The sequence below is a fragment of the Manis pentadactyla genome, chromosome 3, assembly GCF_030020395.1.
Source record: "Manis pentadactyla isolate mManPen7 chromosome 3, mManPen7.hap1, whole genome shotgun sequence".
NCBI classification, from domain to species: Eukaryota; Metazoa; Chordata; class Mammalia; order Pholidota; family Manidae; genus Manis; species Manis pentadactyla.
This window is the reverse complement of record NC_080021.1, coordinates 153,314,738-153,333,655: the sequence shown is the minus strand read 5'-3', so window position 1 is coordinate 153,333,655 and position 18,918 is coordinate 153,314,738. Positions and strand designations below refer to the sequence as shown.

General features: G+C 40.0%; 1 protein-coding gene across 1 annotated transcript in view; it reads left to right on the top strand.

The window, feature by feature from the left end:
- CFAP95 (cilia and flagella associated protein 95) overlaps positions 1 to 18,918 on the top strand; it is a 122,080-nt gene that overhangs the window by 23,690 nt on the left and 79,472 nt on the right. The window contains 2 exon segments of the mRNA XM_036893466.2: positions 6,585 to 6,693; positions 18,679 to 18,797. Coding sequence (XP_036749361.1) covers positions 6,585 to 6,693; positions 18,679 to 18,797 — 228 coding nt within the window.

The following is an 18,918-nucleotide window of genomic DNA, read 5'->3' as shown; positions in this document are numbered from 1 at the left end:
TCAGTTGTGGAAACACAGGGTAAAATAACATCCTGAGTCTGGTTTGACTAGGACAGTCCTGGTTTTTACTACTCTCAGTGTACTTAGGACCTCATTTCCCTCTAAAAGTATCCAAGTGAGATAATCAATTATAGTGTCCCCTACTTAATACATGTCCCTTTTAGCTGTTTTCAAAGTCATGTATTTGGCATTTATCATACTGACATTTATTTAACATTTAAACTCTTTATATGGAGGCTCCCACTGATGTATTCCTTTTGTTTCCTCCCAGTACTCTCCACAGGGACTCCTGTTTTTGAAGATTTTCTATGAAGAAAATTATAATAATGATGCATCTTATTTACATTCCATTCAATGTATGTTGGGGTAAAGAAAATGAGTTCACTTATCTGTCTCTGTCAAGTGATTTTCTTTTGAGTGCAGTTTAGGTGCCAAATTCTGTGGCTTGATGGTTGCAGATGCACAAATCACATGCAGCATAAGACACATTGAAAAATAAAGTCCCTCTTCATAAGTCTGAAATGTCACAATTTCTCCCAAGGACATTTCTCCCAAGATTTTCTTTGTGACTCTACAAATACATCTAAAAGTCTTCATTTGTCAGTTTGACGGATGTGTCACAAGATAACACTACCTTAGCATGTAAATCATTTGCCCATGAAATCTTTAAAGAGGATTGTCAAATGTTTCTTTGTAGTCTTTGATTCTATTGGTTTTATGCTTCTAATGTGTCAGGAAATATAACTGACTCTGGGGGTAATTTTCTTTTAAAGTCTAGATAACAGATGATTATAAACCCTAAAAGGAAAGGTATCTTTCTCTTCTCATTTGGGTTAGATGTGCATCATAAAATATAGTAGCTGACAGTGCAGTTGTGAAGTAAATTAATAATTCTAAAATTTAGAATTAATATATTCTGCCATCTGGAGTCTTAACTAAAGACATCTTTGAAATCTGCAAGGAAAATGTGTCTCTTGTCAAGTACTGGAAGCTAGAATTCAGCTCATATTTTCATTGTTCTCATGTCAGATATTGCTCAGAATCACACCCCTTTTGCAATCAGTGTTATGCATATGTATCTTGAGAGTTATTCCATTCAGCAAGCAGATTTACAATTCCTTCAGAGACAAGTTTTTGTTGCAAAAGACTAGCATCTCTATATGCATAATCCCTCCCTCTTTATGTGTGCTTTGTGGAGTGAGCTGGGATGCTCTTTATTTTTATGGACATGTTTAAAAGCCTTTGTTTTCAGCATTTCTATTAAGGTGACAGCAGCAAAGTGTAAGAACATTCAATCAATCCATCATTTAAGACTTAATGAGTATTTACAATGTGTTAGACTATGTTAGGCATTTTATTTTATAAAAATAATCCCTGTGTCTAAAATGTTCTAAGTCTAATGAGAAGGCGTGTTCTTTAATGGATAATCATTGTTTAAAATGTGAGAGGTAGAACAACGATAAAGATAATGGTTGCTTTACCACCCCCTGCTTTGCTTCCCCTACATAGAAGGGGACCATGGAAACCCTAGAGTTTACCTTGGTCCCCTTTCCTGGAAGGAGAATCCTGTGGCCTAACCCCAGCCTGTCCTTCACCAGGAGCTGGGCCAATATGGCTTGGAGCAGCCAGTGGGGGTGCTCCTGGCTCCTGCCTGAGTATGCCCTGGACTCAAGTTTGTTTAGTCCTGCAACTCAAGTGAGGATTTACATGTGTTTACTCAAGAGGGTCTTACAGATTCTATTTGACATGGCATCATCCAACTCTTACGGTAGGGAAACCAAGCTCCCTAAGGGCCCCAGAAACAGACTTAGAAAGTCCTCTTGACAAGGCATTACTTGGGACTACATTAGACCTGAGAAGGTGGGAAGAATAGGATCTAGAGTGTTCAGGGTATTGTAGGGTTGGTGGTGGGAAGTTGTATACCAATCAGATATGCTGGGCATTTGTCCTGAATGGGACCGTTCATGCTGTCTTTGGCCTATTAGGTTCTATTGACCTTAATCCTCTCTGCATCAGTCTGAGCAGCCCTTTTGACAGCAGGTCATTGTTCCAAGCTCCTTTTTATATGATTGGAAGCTCTGATCCTGTCCTGTTAGCCCTTTCCCCATTCCTAATTCTTTTCAGCCATTATTTCTCCCACAGTAGAGTAGAGAAACCAAGTTTCATCTCTTGTAATTAAAGATGTCTTACATAAAATTTTTCATATGAAGAAATAGCCACAGCATTCAGCTCTGGTCTTCATAGAGCAAGACCCTCAGGAGAAGCAAGTCTGCTTGTCAAGGAATATTCTGGCCCTGCTGCCAGGAAGCCCTGTGGGCCCTCCTCCCAGCAGGAATATCAGTCTGTACCTGCATGCTTGGCATTGAAGACGCAGCTCTTCCTTCAGTCAGCAGCATGAAATACCTATACTCAAGCAGCTTTGGCCTTGAACTGACTGCTGACCAGCTGCTGTCAAAATCGTGTCTAGGCAAGCTAATATCTGCAGCAGCTAATCTGTAGACCAGATCAGGGCTGGTCAACAATGACCTTTTCATAGAAGGTTTTGTACAAACTGTAAAGACAATGTAGCAGGTTTCTCTTATAGCTAAATTTATTCAGTTTTAAAGACTCTGCAATTGTTTTTACTTATCTTTGGAGATGGTTATTTTATTTTTAATGTTCCTGTTGGTTTTATAAATTTGGGGGGAAGTTTTTGCTGCTCCAAGAAACACTCAGGTTTGGGAACCACTGGTCTAAGAGTCTGGTACACAACTGTTTTCTAGAGCTTTCTTAACCTTGGCACTGTTGACATTTTGGGCCTGATATTTCTGTGCGGCTGCCTTGTTCCTTGTCGTATGTTTAGTGGCATCCCTGGCCTCTACCCACTAGATGCCAGTAACAACCCACCCCACTCAGATGCAACAATTAAAAATATCCCCAGATATTGGTAAATGTCTCAGGGTAGGTTGGGGTGGAGTGGTGGTGAGATGTGGTCAAAAAGCTTGGCAGTTACTGTTCCAGAGGCATTATAAATTTTATTTTATTATATTATCTCCTCATAAAGAATTTTCATTGCAAAAAATGACAAGTCGTGGCAAATTTTATGGTAACCATGAACAAATGCAGGTAGCAAGGAGTACAAGGCTATATAAAGAATATATGTACCATTATACCTTGATTTTTTTGACATACACACACACACACATTTATTTTTTTGTCTTACAGAAATGTTGTAAGGCTTACTTGATACTGACAAAATATTTAAAAATACCCAAAATATTTAAAAATACCCAATAATATTGTTGATAGACAATATTATTACACATAATATTTTTCATTTATATGTCTCTTTCACTTGAGACTCTCAATCTGTCAATTCATTTGTTTCCTCACATGTGATTCTCAGTTCATCTTGGAGAAACTGAGGCACAAGCCAATGTTCACCTGATGTAATATAATAAAGTCAGGAAATTAGTCTCCCATTTCCTTTGTAATACCCTAATCACTTCTACTATATTTTTATATATAGTAAATATATATTTAGCATGTAGTAACTATATTTTAATTATGTTACAGTTTATAATTTTTAAACATGTATGTTTCTCTTTGCTCAGCTGGCAGCATTTTGAAAGTAAAGGCAGGTCTTCTTCAACTGTATCTCTCAGATGCTGCAGGCACAGGCACACCATTTGTGGGCTGCCAGCTGGTGCTGGGGAATGCCAGTTGCGTTAGCTCTGTCCTCCAAAGAAACACTTTCATTAGAGATTCATATTTTCAGTGCTGGGCTTTTGGCTGCTGAGATTGTTATCAGGAAAGTAACATATCTGCATCTTTTGTAGTAGTCTTGTCATAATACAAAATAAAATATATGGTGGGATAATCAGGACTGCATTCCAACTTTCATGGACACCAATTATTTTTGCCTTCAAAAAAAAAGTTAAAAATGATAGTTTATGACTGCATTGATATAAAGATGGAAATAATCCATACTGGATTATAGTCTATTTTTTTCTGATTTAAAAATAATTAAAACACTCTCATAGGACCTTAGAAGTATTTGAATGCTGGGCACTGTGTCTGTGGTGCCTAAAAAGGAGGTGGGCCCTGGAGACAATACATTGAAATGTTAACTGGAACTTCTCCCCCTCATTCCTATGCTCCTATGGAGATAGTCTGGTTTTATTGCCGTGGGGAAGAATGACCCAGCAGGCAACAAAAGAAACAGATCTTGGATTTGGGGTCCAAAAGCTTAGGTCTTAGGATGACACAATGTATTTGGAAGAATAAATGAAGTAGCTGTGCTCTCCTTTCCCATAATAGATGAAGAGTTCATGGACTAAAGATGAAGATGTCAGAGAAGTTGAGAATGTGTGGATTTATCTGGGATCCCAAATTTGAATTAAAGTTTTGGGAAGCCTAGGGCAGAGGGGACTGAGCCTTCCATTCATTAGGTGTGTATTTTTGGAGGTGTTGAAGTTCGGGGCCCCTGTGTGTCCCCCAAGCCCAGAGTGGTGCTGACATGAAACACATGCCTTCTTGATGAGCCAGGCAAACAGCTCAGGGACCCTGGGTGGAAGGGACACAAGAAAGTTTTTGGTGGGCTAGATACTGGCACCCTTGTGGCAGAATGCCAGTCTACACGAGCATCTGTGTGGCAGGCCCTGGAGGGCATAGTAGAGAGCTGCATAGATTGACAATAGAAGACCACAGGAGGATCTAGATGTTTCCACAGGTATCGGCAAGGAGAGATGAGCACAGCAGATAATTTCTCACCATTGTGGTTCCACACAGTCCTTTAGAGTTGGAAGGGACCCAGAATTGACTGTGATAAAGGTTTTCCCATCTGGCAATATGAGCACTTGGGAAAGAAATTAAGTACAATTATGAAAAAATAAAGTTGCAATTCTTGTGCCCCAGAATTTTTTGAGATTGGATTAGTATTCACTGTATGTAGATGCTTATGGTACTGTGATAAGGTTTTCCCATCTGGCAATATGAGCACTTGGGAAAGAAATTAAGTACAATTATGAAAAAATAAAGTTGCAATTCTTGTACCCCAGAATTTTTTGAGACTGGATTAGTATTCACTGTATGTAGATGTTTATGGTACTTTACAATATTTGAAGAACCTACTGCCTTTATTTTTTTTCACTTTAACTCATAAAAATATTAAAAGGTATTGGTATTATTTCTGTCCTCATTTTACACATGTGAAAGTGGAAGCACAGAAAGGTTAAGTGACTTGCCCAAGGTCACACAGCCAGCAGTGACTCAAACCCGTGTCCATTCACTCTGCAACTCTTGGTTCTTGTTTTTGTCCAATATTCCCCCTAAGGACTGAAGTAAGAGCTTCTGTCAGGCTCCCAAAGATTGCTGGTTTGGTACCAAAATGCTTCAGTGTTTTGCAATTCAATGTGCAGATGTGGGGAGGGCAGAGGGTTCAACTGCTGGAGCTCTGCTGACCCACTCTGGGCTCCCTCACTGCTGTGTGCTATGTAGAGTTCTGCTCCCATGCTCAGAGGTGGGGAGGCAAGGGTGAAATTTGTATGCAATGCAGACGCCCAGCTCAGTGGGATGAGGTGGAGAGTTAGGACTTTAAGGGCCTTCTATCTTGGATTCACCCATCCAGGTGAATGCATGCTGTTTTGCTTCCATAGTCTGATGCCCACTCTTACCACACTGTAGGTTTTTCTTCTTTAATTGTCTATGACTGTCATTCTTGTGAGGAACTAAAGGCAACGACTACATCAAGCTTGCTCCCCATTGCATCCCCTACACCTGGCAAAATGCCTGGCACATAGTAGGTACTGAATGAACGGACAAATGGATGCATGGATCAGTGAATTCTTGGGTACCTCAGTGTTCCTTATATAATCCTAGCCCCATATCCCTTAATAGCAAGGCCTCTTCTAAGGGGTTTGGCTTCAGCTTCCTTTATCTCACCCAAAGAAAGCTTTGCAAAAATGGCTGCTTTTGTTGTGGGCCTCCTTACCTTCTTTTCCTTCCCAGTCCCCAGATCCCTCCTTTCTTATTTCTATTCACACTTCCAGTCAAAATTGTTTGAAATATTTTTTCTTCATGTTTTAAGAACTGTTTTTTCTAGCTTGTGTTTAATTGTAAGGTTCCTGTAGTCCCTCTTTAGGAGCAGGAAGTACATGTTATAAATCCATATGAGCAAGAACTTTAGTGTCTCATTTTGAAAAGAAATTATAACTAAAATTCATGGTAGAATTTTATGGTAGAAAAATTTCTGAAGTGGCAAGCTGCCTTTCTAAGATATTACCATGTCTTGTTTTGGAATTTACCTTCAGTAACTAATCTACATTATTAAATATGATTCACTTCGTTGGAGTCACTGAATAATTGATGTGTTGGTTTTTGTGGTATTATTAGTTTTATCATTTGTGCTAAGTTGTTTTTAGGAAGTAGCCTCAGCAGTACTTGAAAAGAGATAGAAAATACTTTATATGTCTCAAAACTGGTATATTCATAATTAAAACAATGCCACAAATATAGTAAATTTTCATTGGATAATTTTTTTTAAATTTAAATGAAACACATGATAAATAAGCTTAATCCCTTAACAGATTCTAATTTTTTTTAAGGCACCATGACAGAGAAGCTTATCCCAAAGACTATGATATAGAGGGTCCTGAGGAAGTAAAAAAATTGTGTAATTCCACATACTGGCGACTTGGAACCAGTGAGCCCCCAGTAAGTAATTGCTGCTAATTTATTTAAGTAAAACATGCTATTATTATTTTCAAAACGTTTGTATGGCCCAATTGCAACAGGATTATATATTCATTGCATAAGTACTTCCTGTTTGAACTGCTGTGAGTGGGTCATTCCTTGGTTATTTAGGTGTCTTCCCAATCAGCGTAAAGCAGGAGCTCAACTTCCCAAGGCACCCAAATTGTGTCCTATAATGTCAGGCGTTTAGGGGCTAGTTGAAGATTCAGTTCAGCCTTATAGGATGGGCCTTGGGGCCTGAAGAGCTGATAATTTGACAAGGACAGATATAAATGTGTAGAGAAGATTAGGTTTGTATCACATTCTGCTCCCAAAGGCTGGACTAGTTTGAAATAGGGTAGGCCTGAGAAGATCCATAATTCTATGCTGGAAATGGTTCTAGAAGATTCTCTGTTCTCCAGGGTGATGGAAATGAATTAGCTTAGCAGCGCCTGTGCCATTTCCTCTCTTCCTCTTATAGTTGCAATGGACAGAGAATTAAAAGGATATTAATAAGGCTTATAATTATAAACCTGAAAAATGGGACTTATATAAAGATTCAACTGCCTGATATAAAACCAGGACACTTACAGGAACCAAGACAGCTCTAAAGCAAGACATTCTCTCTCTCTCTCAGTCTCTCTCTCTCTCTCTCTCTCTCTCTCTCTCTCTCTCTCACACACACACACACACACACACACACACACACACACAATCCCTCTTGGCATCTCTATTTCTCATTGTTCAGTTGTTTTCTTGACTCACAGCTCATGTCTCGGGGCCATTCTGATGGTTTCCTCAGTTTCGCCCTGCCATCTTGCCTTTGCACCAGGCTGCCTCACTGATCATCAGCTAGCATGTGGAGGGGGCTCTCCCACCCAATGCCCAACTCACCCTGTCAATAGCCACCCTTCCCCACTCCCCAAAACCCAGCTTAATCTTACTTTCTTAAGCATGGGACTGTAGTCAGAACAAGAGCAAGCTGGGCAAGGCAGGAATTGCTGGGCATGAATTTAGCGTCTTAGATTCTTAAAAAACATTTATTTTTGATTTATAAAGGAAAATGTTCTTGGTCTCTGGGTTGTGGGAACAAGTGAGTGAAGTGAACTATGAGATGTAGGAACCCCAAACATTCAGTCCTTACATTCTGTGTATTGCAGGAGTCAAGCCTCAGGTTAATAAAGGTTGTATAAATAAAATAATGTTTGCCTTCTCTATAGCATTTGTTCATTGTCATTGAAACGTTGTCTATCCTCTACCAGGTTTTTAGTGTGTGTTAGATAAGAAGGAAAATAGATCAAGGAATCACTATTTCTGATGAAACTGTTATTATCTTAATAGTTATATTTTTCTGTAGACTTTTTACATATAAAATACTTGTTCATCCATCTTGTTTCTTTTTCTTCTCAACAAAGTTGATAAGAAAGATATACATACATACATACAGTTCTAAAGCTAGGCTCTGATCCTAAATGTCTCATTCAAGGTCCCCGGTGAAAGATGGGGTGGGAGGATGCAGGCACAGAGCCTCCAGCCTTCATGAGCTAGCTCTGGAGGCAGCAGGATGGATGAGTCCCTCTTCCTCTTGTACAGAGCTTCTACAGAGGCCTAAATACTATAATACTCTTGATCCTTGGTGGGAACTGTGTGTCCTAAAGCAAGATGCTGGACCATCTAGGCAGGACCTGCTATGAGATTCTAAATGAGGTTAGGCAAATATGAGGGGCTACATCATTGAAGACTGGAGTTGAAGGAGGATTTGGTTAGTTGTGGATTATGTGTCCCTTCTTCCCCAGTTGAGAGGCTTTTCAAGGTGATCACTCAAAGAGATTAATATATGTGTCCTGGAATTTAGAAGCCATAGGGTCCAGGTATATGACACATGCCTGAGAATCTAAAGGTGAGAGGTTATACCTGATTTGACAGGGCAGAAAGAGACAGAGAACAAGCATCCCTTGGAGTAGAGATGGTGGTGGTCAGGATGTATGAGTTGCATGAGTTTACCCATGGGACCTGCTGGAGGCAATTTGCTGGAGTGCTCTTGAAAGAGCAAAGAAACCCAGCACAAAGGACCCACCAGGTACACAAGGCTTGGTAAGAGGAGTTACAGTTAGTCAAGAGGAAAAGAAGTTCTGCTTGCTTCCAGAAAGCTTCAGTTGGAGGTTCTGATAAGAGAATCTCTGGAAATAATTCCAAATGTGCCCCATGGCAGCAGTCACTTTGGAATGTCATCCAAGCCCGGGGCCCCTAGTGCGGGTCAAAAGAGTAAGAGCTACTTAATATAATGCCTTTTCACCCCATCTCCCACACCAGCCAGACCTGGGAGGGGCCTGTGAGTTGGGGGGAGTAGAAGAGAGAGACCTGGATGGGAACTGACACTGAAGCAAGACCCCACTCACGCAGCCTTCCAGGCCTAAGGCATCACTGGGCTGGGGAGGTGGGAAGCTTAAATCTAATGCAGTTAGAGGTTTTGATCATTTCACTCAACTGGAACCCTTTGTAACCAAAATGAGATCCTTCTTGAGATTGAGGGGCCCAGAAAATATATGGAACTTGCCTAAAATTTCCATTAAGCAGAAGGAAAGAGCTAGCTATCTATGTGGGATAAGGGACAGCTTGATTAAAAGGTGCTTCATGGTTGCATCTCTCGGTGCAGTAGGACCAATTCCTTAGGAGGGGTTGTATGAGCAGTGCCTCATTTCATCCTGTGGATGACCCTTCAGGAGGTACCACATTGTATAGATGAGGAAACAGCCCAGTGAAACTTAATCACCTGTTCAAAGTCAAACAACTAGAAAGTGAATTAAAAATTAAAATCGATTTTTTTCTCTCTAATTCCAGAGGCTAAGATCTTGAATACTATTCTAAACTGCCTTTTGGAGGTCAAATTGTCCCACTCCCAGCGCAGTGACCCTCTTACATCCCCCAACACTACAACCTTGTGATTTTCACTTGTCTGACACCAAATGCAATGGTGTATTTTTTCCCTGCATATGTGTATAACAATAACAATATTATTCACAGCAGTAATAGTAGTGTAATTCGGGTTCCCAGACCTGATTCCAATGTGTCTAAGTATGTGGGAGGGGGTGTTCCAACACATACTTACTCCAAGCAATTCTTAAAGACCAGCAGGGTGTCCAAGAACTCAACTTAATCCTGATGCTACCTGCCTGGAGGCAGCACCAGATTCTCCAGGTTAAAGGCTTCATACTACAAAGCTGCCCTCCACAGCCCTCCAGATGCTGCTCACAAGCCCCAGGCGGTTCTCTATGCTTCTGACCTACTGGGCTACATATTGGAGATTCCAACAACCTCTCCCTTGAGTTCAATTAACTTGCTAGAGCAGCTCACAGAACTCAGGAAAACACTTACATTTACCAGTTTAATAAAGGATACAAGTTAACAGCCAGACAAAGAGAAACATAGGGCAAGGTCCCACATAAAGGAGCTTCTGTCTTCATGGACCTTGGGGCCTCACGCGGTGGCACGTGCAGGCTTTCTGGTTCCCCAAGCGTAGACGCTCTCCCTGACTCAGAAGTAGGATCCAACTGAGCAGTGCAAAGCAGAGTGCAGTAAGCTCTTCTCAGGAGATATTGTGAGGACTTCATTGCATAGTCATGACTGACTTAGGTATTGGTTGTTGGCTGATTCAACCTCCAGCCCCTGCCCTAGGGTAGAATCCAAAAGTTTCTCATTAACATGACAAAACACCCATTTTACTTTTAAGACTGCAGCATTTTCAGGAACAGTGGATGAAGACCAAATATACTTGGGAAATATATATTTGGTCATATTTCTTATGACTCATTATATTGCAAACCTCCTTGCAGAAAATGAACCTGGTAGGTTTTTTTTAACACAGGTTTAGGCATCATATACATCTCACTGCTTATATGTTGGGGCATTGATTTCCTACATCTTAGCTGTAACCCCCTGTCCTGTTCCCTGAATTACATCCACACATGTACTGGCTAGCCCGATTCCCATTTGCTTCCCCTACTGAATGCCTTCTTAGCATTTTTAGGTTTTTTGCAAGATTGCTGCTGAGTGGTAACTTCTAATGTCCACTAGCATTTCTGTTTAGCTGATTGAAGGCCTTTTGCCCTTAAATGATGCTGCTGGGGCTAATGTGACTATTGTTTCTTTGTAACCAGATGTAAAATGGGCCTCTCTTTGCCTACGTTTTAGCTGGAGTTCCAGAAGGCCAAGAACAAAATGATAGTTTCATGTGCCAAAATGAAATATTAGGCTACTTAGGTGAAACCCTCAAAGAAGATGGTGCTCTTAGGCCACCATTCACATGAAGGATGTAAAAGGATTGAAATCCAAGAAGGAGAAAGAGAAGTTTGAGAGTAGAAACAAGGTTTTGGAAAAGGCATGCTTTGAAGCTCATCTGCAAACCCCCTCAAGTGCCTGGTGAAGTTACAGATAAGGGGCTCTGGTGGTCTGTCTAAAGCAGTAGAGTAGAAAGAGGGGAACCGACTCATGTACACCAATGTTGGGGCAAGGATAAGCGAGCACTTTAGCCCAGATACAGCATTTGGGGGCCAGATGTGGGCCATGTGGAAGGAAAAGATGACAGGGAGCCATTTCAAAGCCAGCCCAAGAGCACCTCATGTGCGGATGGATCAACTGGATTCCCAGGGGCTGAGACAGGACATTTAAGGGCAGACAGTGGATCTTGTGTCATGGAAAATGCCATCAAATGTTTCCAGAAGGGATTTCAACATCTACTGGAATACCCCAAGAAATTCAGCTTTAAACGTCTATCAGTCCCAGAGAGGATCAGATACAGACATGCCCAGAGGATACCAGACAGGATTATATACTTTCACCTTTCCTGCATTTACCTCTCCTGCCTCATAACTTCACACTCTTAAACCCTCAAAGGGGCCAGAGGGACTTGGGGAGTAGAGAAGTCTAAGGGAGACAAGTGAGAGGAAGCCAACTGTACCCCGTTTTCCCACTGAGGTATACTATGTCAAAGCAGACCCAAGGTGGAGTAATGAGAATCTTTCATTTTAAATTAACTTTTGGCTAGAATGTGGGACTGGGTAATTTACTAACTCAGCAAGACTTCTTGAGACAGAAGTAGCCAGAACATTAACTGAGAGTCATAAGAAAAGTCCAGGGATCTGTCCTATGTTTCATCAAGGGGCATAAAGAAGAATTTGCACCTCCAAATGGTCATGGATGGGCAATGATGGAGGAAGAATAGACTAGACCTATGTTCTGACTGTACCTACTACAACTTTCACTTGTTCAATGAGCCAAGTGTCCATTTGCATATGAAAGAGCAGCCCATTCACATTATCCCTGTCCCTTCCCTTCCTTTAGTTTTCTTCAAGATACTTAAATCACTGGACATGTTTAAAATATCTTTAACTGCTAGCTGTCTATCTCCCCCTACTAGAATACAAGCTCCATGAGAGAAGGGACTTTGGCCTGTTTTGTTCTTTGCTGTATCTCCAGTTCCTAGAATCGTGCCTGGCACATGGGGTGCCCAGTAAATAGTTGTTGAAGGAAGGAAGGAAGGAAGGAAGGAAGAGTATATTCAACAAAGATGTTTTGAGGCCCTCTGATTTTGCTAAGTGTTGGGGTCAGAAACAATTCAAAACAAGGTTGCTATACTTTAGAAACTCACAGGCTCAAAGGGAAAATGGAGGTGTACAACCATGGTGGCAAAGAATGCTGGATGTTATGATAGGGAGATGGTTGGGATGCTGTGCGGGGCACCTGAACTGAAGTGGGTTGAAGGGAGGGTCAGGGATGGATTCCTAGTGGAGGTGGCTACTGTGAAGCTCCTGCACTGAATCTTAAAGAAACCATCTGTAAGTGGAATCTGGAAACATACCACTCAGATTTCCGTGACGGAATAATCAAATTCCTTCAACTGATGGTCCTCAGGTGGGGCCATGGAGGATGCAGAGGCACAGAGCAGTAGTAATTCAAGCCCCTGGAGTTTATTTGATAATCTTTTTAATCTAAACAATTATGGGAAATAGTATTTTAAACTGCAGTATTTTGTTTTGGTTATTTTATTTGTACTTTACCCAGGTACTACTTAACTATAACAGAGTGAGTCCCACACAAACTAAAATGATCAGGAATACTTCTATCATTGTTTCTTCATTTGTAAAGTCCCTCATCCAAGGATCGTCACAGCATTACCTAAGGCCCTGCCACAATCACATATGTAAGACTGCTTCTGAGGAAGTGGCACATGTTGAGTTTCATAAACTCAGAGGGATTAAGTAGAGAGCCCATTTGATGCTGTGTCAGATCTGAGAAGTTTTCAGACACAAAGGAACAAAAAAATGAGTAATTTTTTTAAACAGATTTTTCTTATACAGCTAATATATTGATGCCAAGGCATTTTTGGAACTAACAAGACAACATTAATGAGCAAATTAGGTTAGTATTAGTATTAATAGCATTACAGTCATTTTGGACTTTAAAATGGGAAATAAATGAATGGTACAAAAGTGTGCTAACATTAATTTTATGAAAAGATGACTAGCTAAGTGGGTCTCAAAACTGAGCTGTTTTAGTGGATGAAAATATAGAATTTAAAAATTAATGACCCTAAAAGGGATCTAAAAGGATGCAGTTGTACCAGTTCTGAGAAATTCAATTATCAGTTCCTTAATTGGCTCAGGTATTTTTTTCTTTGATTAACATAATAGAATAGTGTTTAGACCACTATAATCTTACAAATATTTCTTGCATTCTAATCAAAGTGCCTGGAAGAGGCACATGAATCAGATTTTTACAAATGGAATGATTTAAATGCCATTTAAAGCAGGAAATAGGAAGATGTTAGGAGATAGTGGGCCTTGAGTCAGGTTCCTCTCTTGCTTCATGTCTCCATAATCTCTGAGCTTGGAGTGGATGCCATGGGTTCCAGCATACTTTCCTGGATCTACTTTGGATTGCCTTTTCCAATATCAGCATAATTGCATCTGCCTTTCCTGTTTCAGGAATTCTGTACAAATTTTGGCCAAGTGAGTGTATTTTCCTTGTGTTCTGCTGCAGCTATGGGTTTACTTACTCTAGCCAGTATTTTTCATGTCATTACTAGGGACTGGGACAGGAATGAAAGTAGACAAATGATATTTTGATCCCATCATTCCCCTTTGCAACTCTTTCTGTATCAATAATCATACCCTAATTTAACTTTTAGAGAAACTAGATCTTAATTTTTCATGTATTCAGTTTGTTTAAGCTGGTATCACTGTTACACTGAACAAACAGGACACAAAAGGTGAAACCACACACACACACACACACACACACAACTACCCTACATTTCTGCCTCCGCTATCTGTTTACCCTACTTTATGGAGAAAGTTCTTTCTCTACTCCTGGATAAAATCTTATGCAATTTCCGTACTTTTCATGGTCACTCTCAGGTAGCAAAATGTCTGTTGGTCACATTTCAATAAACTATCTTATCAAAATAATGAATTTCATTTAGGTTTAAAGGTTTTCCCCTCCTCTCACTGCAGTCTGCTCCAGGCCAGGATAGCCTATAGAGAGAAATGTGTGCTCCTGGAAAGGGTTGACTGATCTTATGTTTCTTCACTTGCTCTGTTCCTCCATATCCTCAGACATCTAAAGAACTAAAAGGTCTGTGATTATTTTACCAATATTAATTACTTAACTGAGATTGTTTTTGTGACAACAAATGGTTTTATTATATGAGAGTGAGCAGAAGAAAATAAGGCACTTGTCCAACATTTATTTATTCTAGGGGTAGGGAAAGAACACCCATAAAGTCTAGCTTGAACAGGTGGTAGAGAAAAAGAATGAAATTATGAGTCCCAGCTGTTCAAAATAATGATGGGGAGGGGGCCTGTCTGCTTTTCTGGAATCCTTTAATAGTCTGTATACAGCTCTACTGAGTTCACCTAAGCATGAAAACAGAGCTAGAATTTCCAAGGGTAAAACTGTCGCTGAGAAATAAGAATAGACTTTTGGATGAATTTTAAAGGTAAAGACTTTTAACAAAGTCTCAGTATTACTTGTTGATGATGATGATGACATTTTTTTTGGCAATAGTGGAGAAAAGTTGCAGTTGGTAGGGGGAGTGCTGTTTAACTGGGTAAAAAAGATTCTTCCTCAGTTATGACTGAAGATGTAAGATAATAGCTGTAATCGTCTTCATTTCAAAATGAGGTGCAAAATCACTTAGAGAGAACATACAGAGCATTGGACAGTCTCTTGGTCTCCCATGCACCTTGAAGATAGAAAGAAAGAAAGAAGAATGAAAGAAAGAAAGAAAGAAAGAAAGGAAGGAAGGAAGGAAGGAAGGAAGGAAGGAAGGAAGGAAGGACGGAAGGAAGGAAGGAAGGAGAAAGGAAGGAAGGAAGGAGAAAGGAAGGAAGGAGGGAAGGAGGGAAGGAGGGAAGAAGGGAAGAAAGAAAGGAAGAAAGGAAGAAATAAATAAAGGAAAGGAAGGAAGGAAGGAAGGAAGGAAGAAAGAAAGGAAGGAAGGAAGGAAGGAAGAAAGGAAGAAGGGAAGAAGAGAAGAAGGGAAGGAAGGAAGGAAGGAAGAAAGAAAGAAAGAAAGGAAGGAAGGAAGGAAGAAGGGAAGAAGGGAAGAAGGGAAGAAGGGAAGGAAGGAAGGAAGAAAGAAAGGAAGGAAGGAAGGAAGGGAGGAAGGGAGGAAGGGAGGAAGGGAGGAAGGAAGGAAGAAGGGAGGAAGGGAGGAAGGGAGGAAGGGAGGAAGGGAGGGAGGAAGGGAGGGAGGGAGGGAGGGAGGGAGGGAGGGAGGAAGGAAGGAAGGAAGGGAGGGAGGGAGGGAGGGAGGGAGGGAGGGAGGGAGGGAGGAAGGAAGGAAGGAAGGAAGGAAGGAAGGAAGGAAGGAAGGAAGGAAGGAAGGAAGGAAGGAAGAGAAAAGATTGAAATTGAAGAGATGTGGCTGAGAATATTTGGAATTTGGAGAGAGTGTATATGCTGAGCCCCAACCTCTTTGTCCCCGTGGGGTTGGGGTGGGAGTTATGTTCTGTTCACTGTAAGTTCTAGTGTGGGGACTCCAGGGTATCAGGCAGGGAACTTAGTAAGTGTTCCCCTGAAGTTGGGGAACTTGGTGACTGCGGTCTGACTCATTCCTGAAGCAGCCTGTGGTATTGTAGGGGACATATGACTTGGGAAGTGCCTGACTTCCTTCAATACAGGCCAGGAAATTGTGCTTTCTGGGGACCCTGTGTGGAACCCAAGAAAGAAACATCAGTTGGTTATCATCTAAAATTAATTTTCCCCAGAGGGATTCTGCCAGGGGTAAGCCCTCAGCAGAAAGAGGTTGGTTACCCTCAAATGTGGAACTTGAGGGGAAGTCCTAAGTGACTCGCTCTTTCCCTGTACCAGTTACCCAGTTTATATGTCTATTGGGTTTTCTTAAATACAGAACATAAGGGAAGAGCTCATTTTGGAAGTCTGGAAATTAGGACTTTAAAAAATTGTTGTTCAGGAAAATGGAGAGTAAGAATAATATTGTGATGTGAACTTCCTGTACATACATTATATATTTTTATATTGCCATTTGACTCATTAGATTTTATTATGCAAATTAAATGGAACTTTTAGTGATTGTCCTATAAATTTGTGTTGTATTAATATATCTTTCTCATGTATGAACTGCCTATCTCCAGTTTGTGAGACATATATTACATATATATCATATATAATATATGTGTTATAAATTACCCACCTTTATGTCAAGTTATGAACATATCTAGATCAAAGTAATTTTTCACATTAAGATGGTGTAGGATTAAGTTTGGCTACATGCAACAGAAGTCACAAATCAACAGTAGCTGTTCACATAAGGTTTTATATTTTCATGTAAAAGGTCTGGAGGATGGCAGGCTAGTACTGGTATGGAAGTTCCATGAACTGTCATAGACCCACTCCTTCTAGCTTTCTGCTCTGTCATCCTTTGTGTAGGTTCAGAGGATGGAAACATGTCATAATGTCCACATTCCATGCAGCAGGATGAAAAAATTAGAAGCAGGACTTTTCTAGAGGTTGTATGTCTTATTTCCAGCACCAGTCACTGGTAATATCAAAGTATAAGGAAGACTAGAAAATGTTGTCTGAAACACTATGCACCCAGCTAAAATTTGGGGTTATATTACTGATGAAGATGGAATATCTGTTATTGTTGTATCCTCTCAAAATTCACATGTTACTGCTCTCACCAAACACTGCTGGCATTTTGATCTTGGAGATTTCCTAGTCTCCAGAACTGTGAGAGAGAAATTTCTCTTCTTTACAAGCCACTCAGTCTATGGTATTTCTAATGGTAGCCCAAATGGACTAAGACACTATGTATCTATTCTGAAAGTCACAGTTATCAAGTGACCCTCTCTTTACAGCTGTAGATCTTTCTGAGTTCCAGTAACTGCCCTGCCCTATTGCCCCTGACTATTGCTATCCTCAGGGTGCTTCAACATTGTTGATTTTCTGAATGCTGGCCCGATTTTTACAAATGATCCTTCATTAAACTTTCCTCAATTCTTTTCCTTTTGTGAGCATGACTGATACATGACACTCATAGAGTTGCTTTGAATATTTTATGAAATAGTGCATATAAAGTGCTTAATACAGTGTCTGATATAGAGTAATTACTCAATAATCTTAAGATCCACTAATATACTATAATGTGTGTTTTTTTACTCCTCCTTATTCCATGTTTGGCAATATCTTTGTTTCATATAATTTTCAAAGGTGTTGATTTGATTTATTGAAATATTTTACTGCAAAAAATGATCAGAGCATATCTAAGGTTAATTTTTGGATCAATCTTATGCCTTAAAACAGAATGGTGCATAGTAATTTTTTCCTCAAAAAGTATGTCTAATTTTTTGTTAAAATGTGTAATATGAAGAAGCCTCATACCATGTTTCCTACAACTGACTTGTGAACCTAAGAGTTATGAGAAAGAGTAATTAAGCTAAGGTTACAGAAATCAAAGCTGAGCAACTGGGCTGGGAGACTGGTGGTTCAGGAGCCTGAGATCTTAGAAAGCAGGGGTCAGATAAGCCAAGGATCTGTACAGCCATGGAGTAGTCCAGGGAAATAGAACTAGAGACCATAGTTAACCTTGCTTTGAGTACAGTAGGTTCCTAGTTATAACAGAGCCTTATTATACTGACCCAAAGTGGACCAAAGGCATTTGACTACAGCTGTGATCCTTTCATAATTCAAGTCTCCAAATTTCTGAGCAGTGGGTTCTACTTGTTTAAAACAAAGTCTAGTGGAATTAATGTGATCTGGGGCTTCATTGGATGTCATGAGGCAGCTAGTCTTCAGGTTTGGAGAAAGTAATGGATTCTCTTGGTGGTGGTGAGTTCTGATTCTCTGCTGTGGACTTCCACATTCATGATCTTCTAGAGTTTTATATGGACAAATGATTGAATCCTCAGCACCTATTTTTATTCCTAAGATGATCTAGATGTTCCCATCATGCTTCTACAATTGGTTGGAGTCCATCTTACAGTTTGTAGGTTTTTCTCATAGTAGTGCTTGATAATGCATTGAGTTATTATCCTCTGTGATAGAGAATGGATGATGATGGTAAACGTGATGAAGATGATAGTGTCTGAAGTTCTATGTGATTTATGAAATAATTGCTACAAACATTTTCTTACTTAGGGAAACTAAAATATACTAACCATGAGAAGAAAATAGAAAGTGGATAGAGTTAGTATTTAGTTGAATGCAGCACTGTCCATTTTATAGAAACAACCAATTTGATTTTTATTTTCCAACAGCACATAGTAAGGAATTGTCATATTCACATATTTATGATGAAATAGTTGACTGCTATGAAATATTATTTATCTTTTAATGTCAATGGAGTCAACAATTGAAATCAGAATGTACCTCAACAAAAATATATATTAGTAACTGACCAGTTTTGGCAATTTTTTTTCCTGTATGTGGCTTCTATCTTTCCAGATCTGGATATCAGAAGCACATGAAAAAATGGCTCAAGTTTATTTAAACAGAGAATTGGCTGAAATAAAGAGCAAGGCTTTATTGAATGAGGACACAATTACTTCTGGGATCATCGAAAGGTATACTTCATACTTGACTTCCAGAATATGCACTTGCAGGAAAGGATTTCCTTGAGGAGTGAAGAGATATAGTAGCCCCAGCTACATATTACAGGAACACACCAAGCATGACAATGAATAT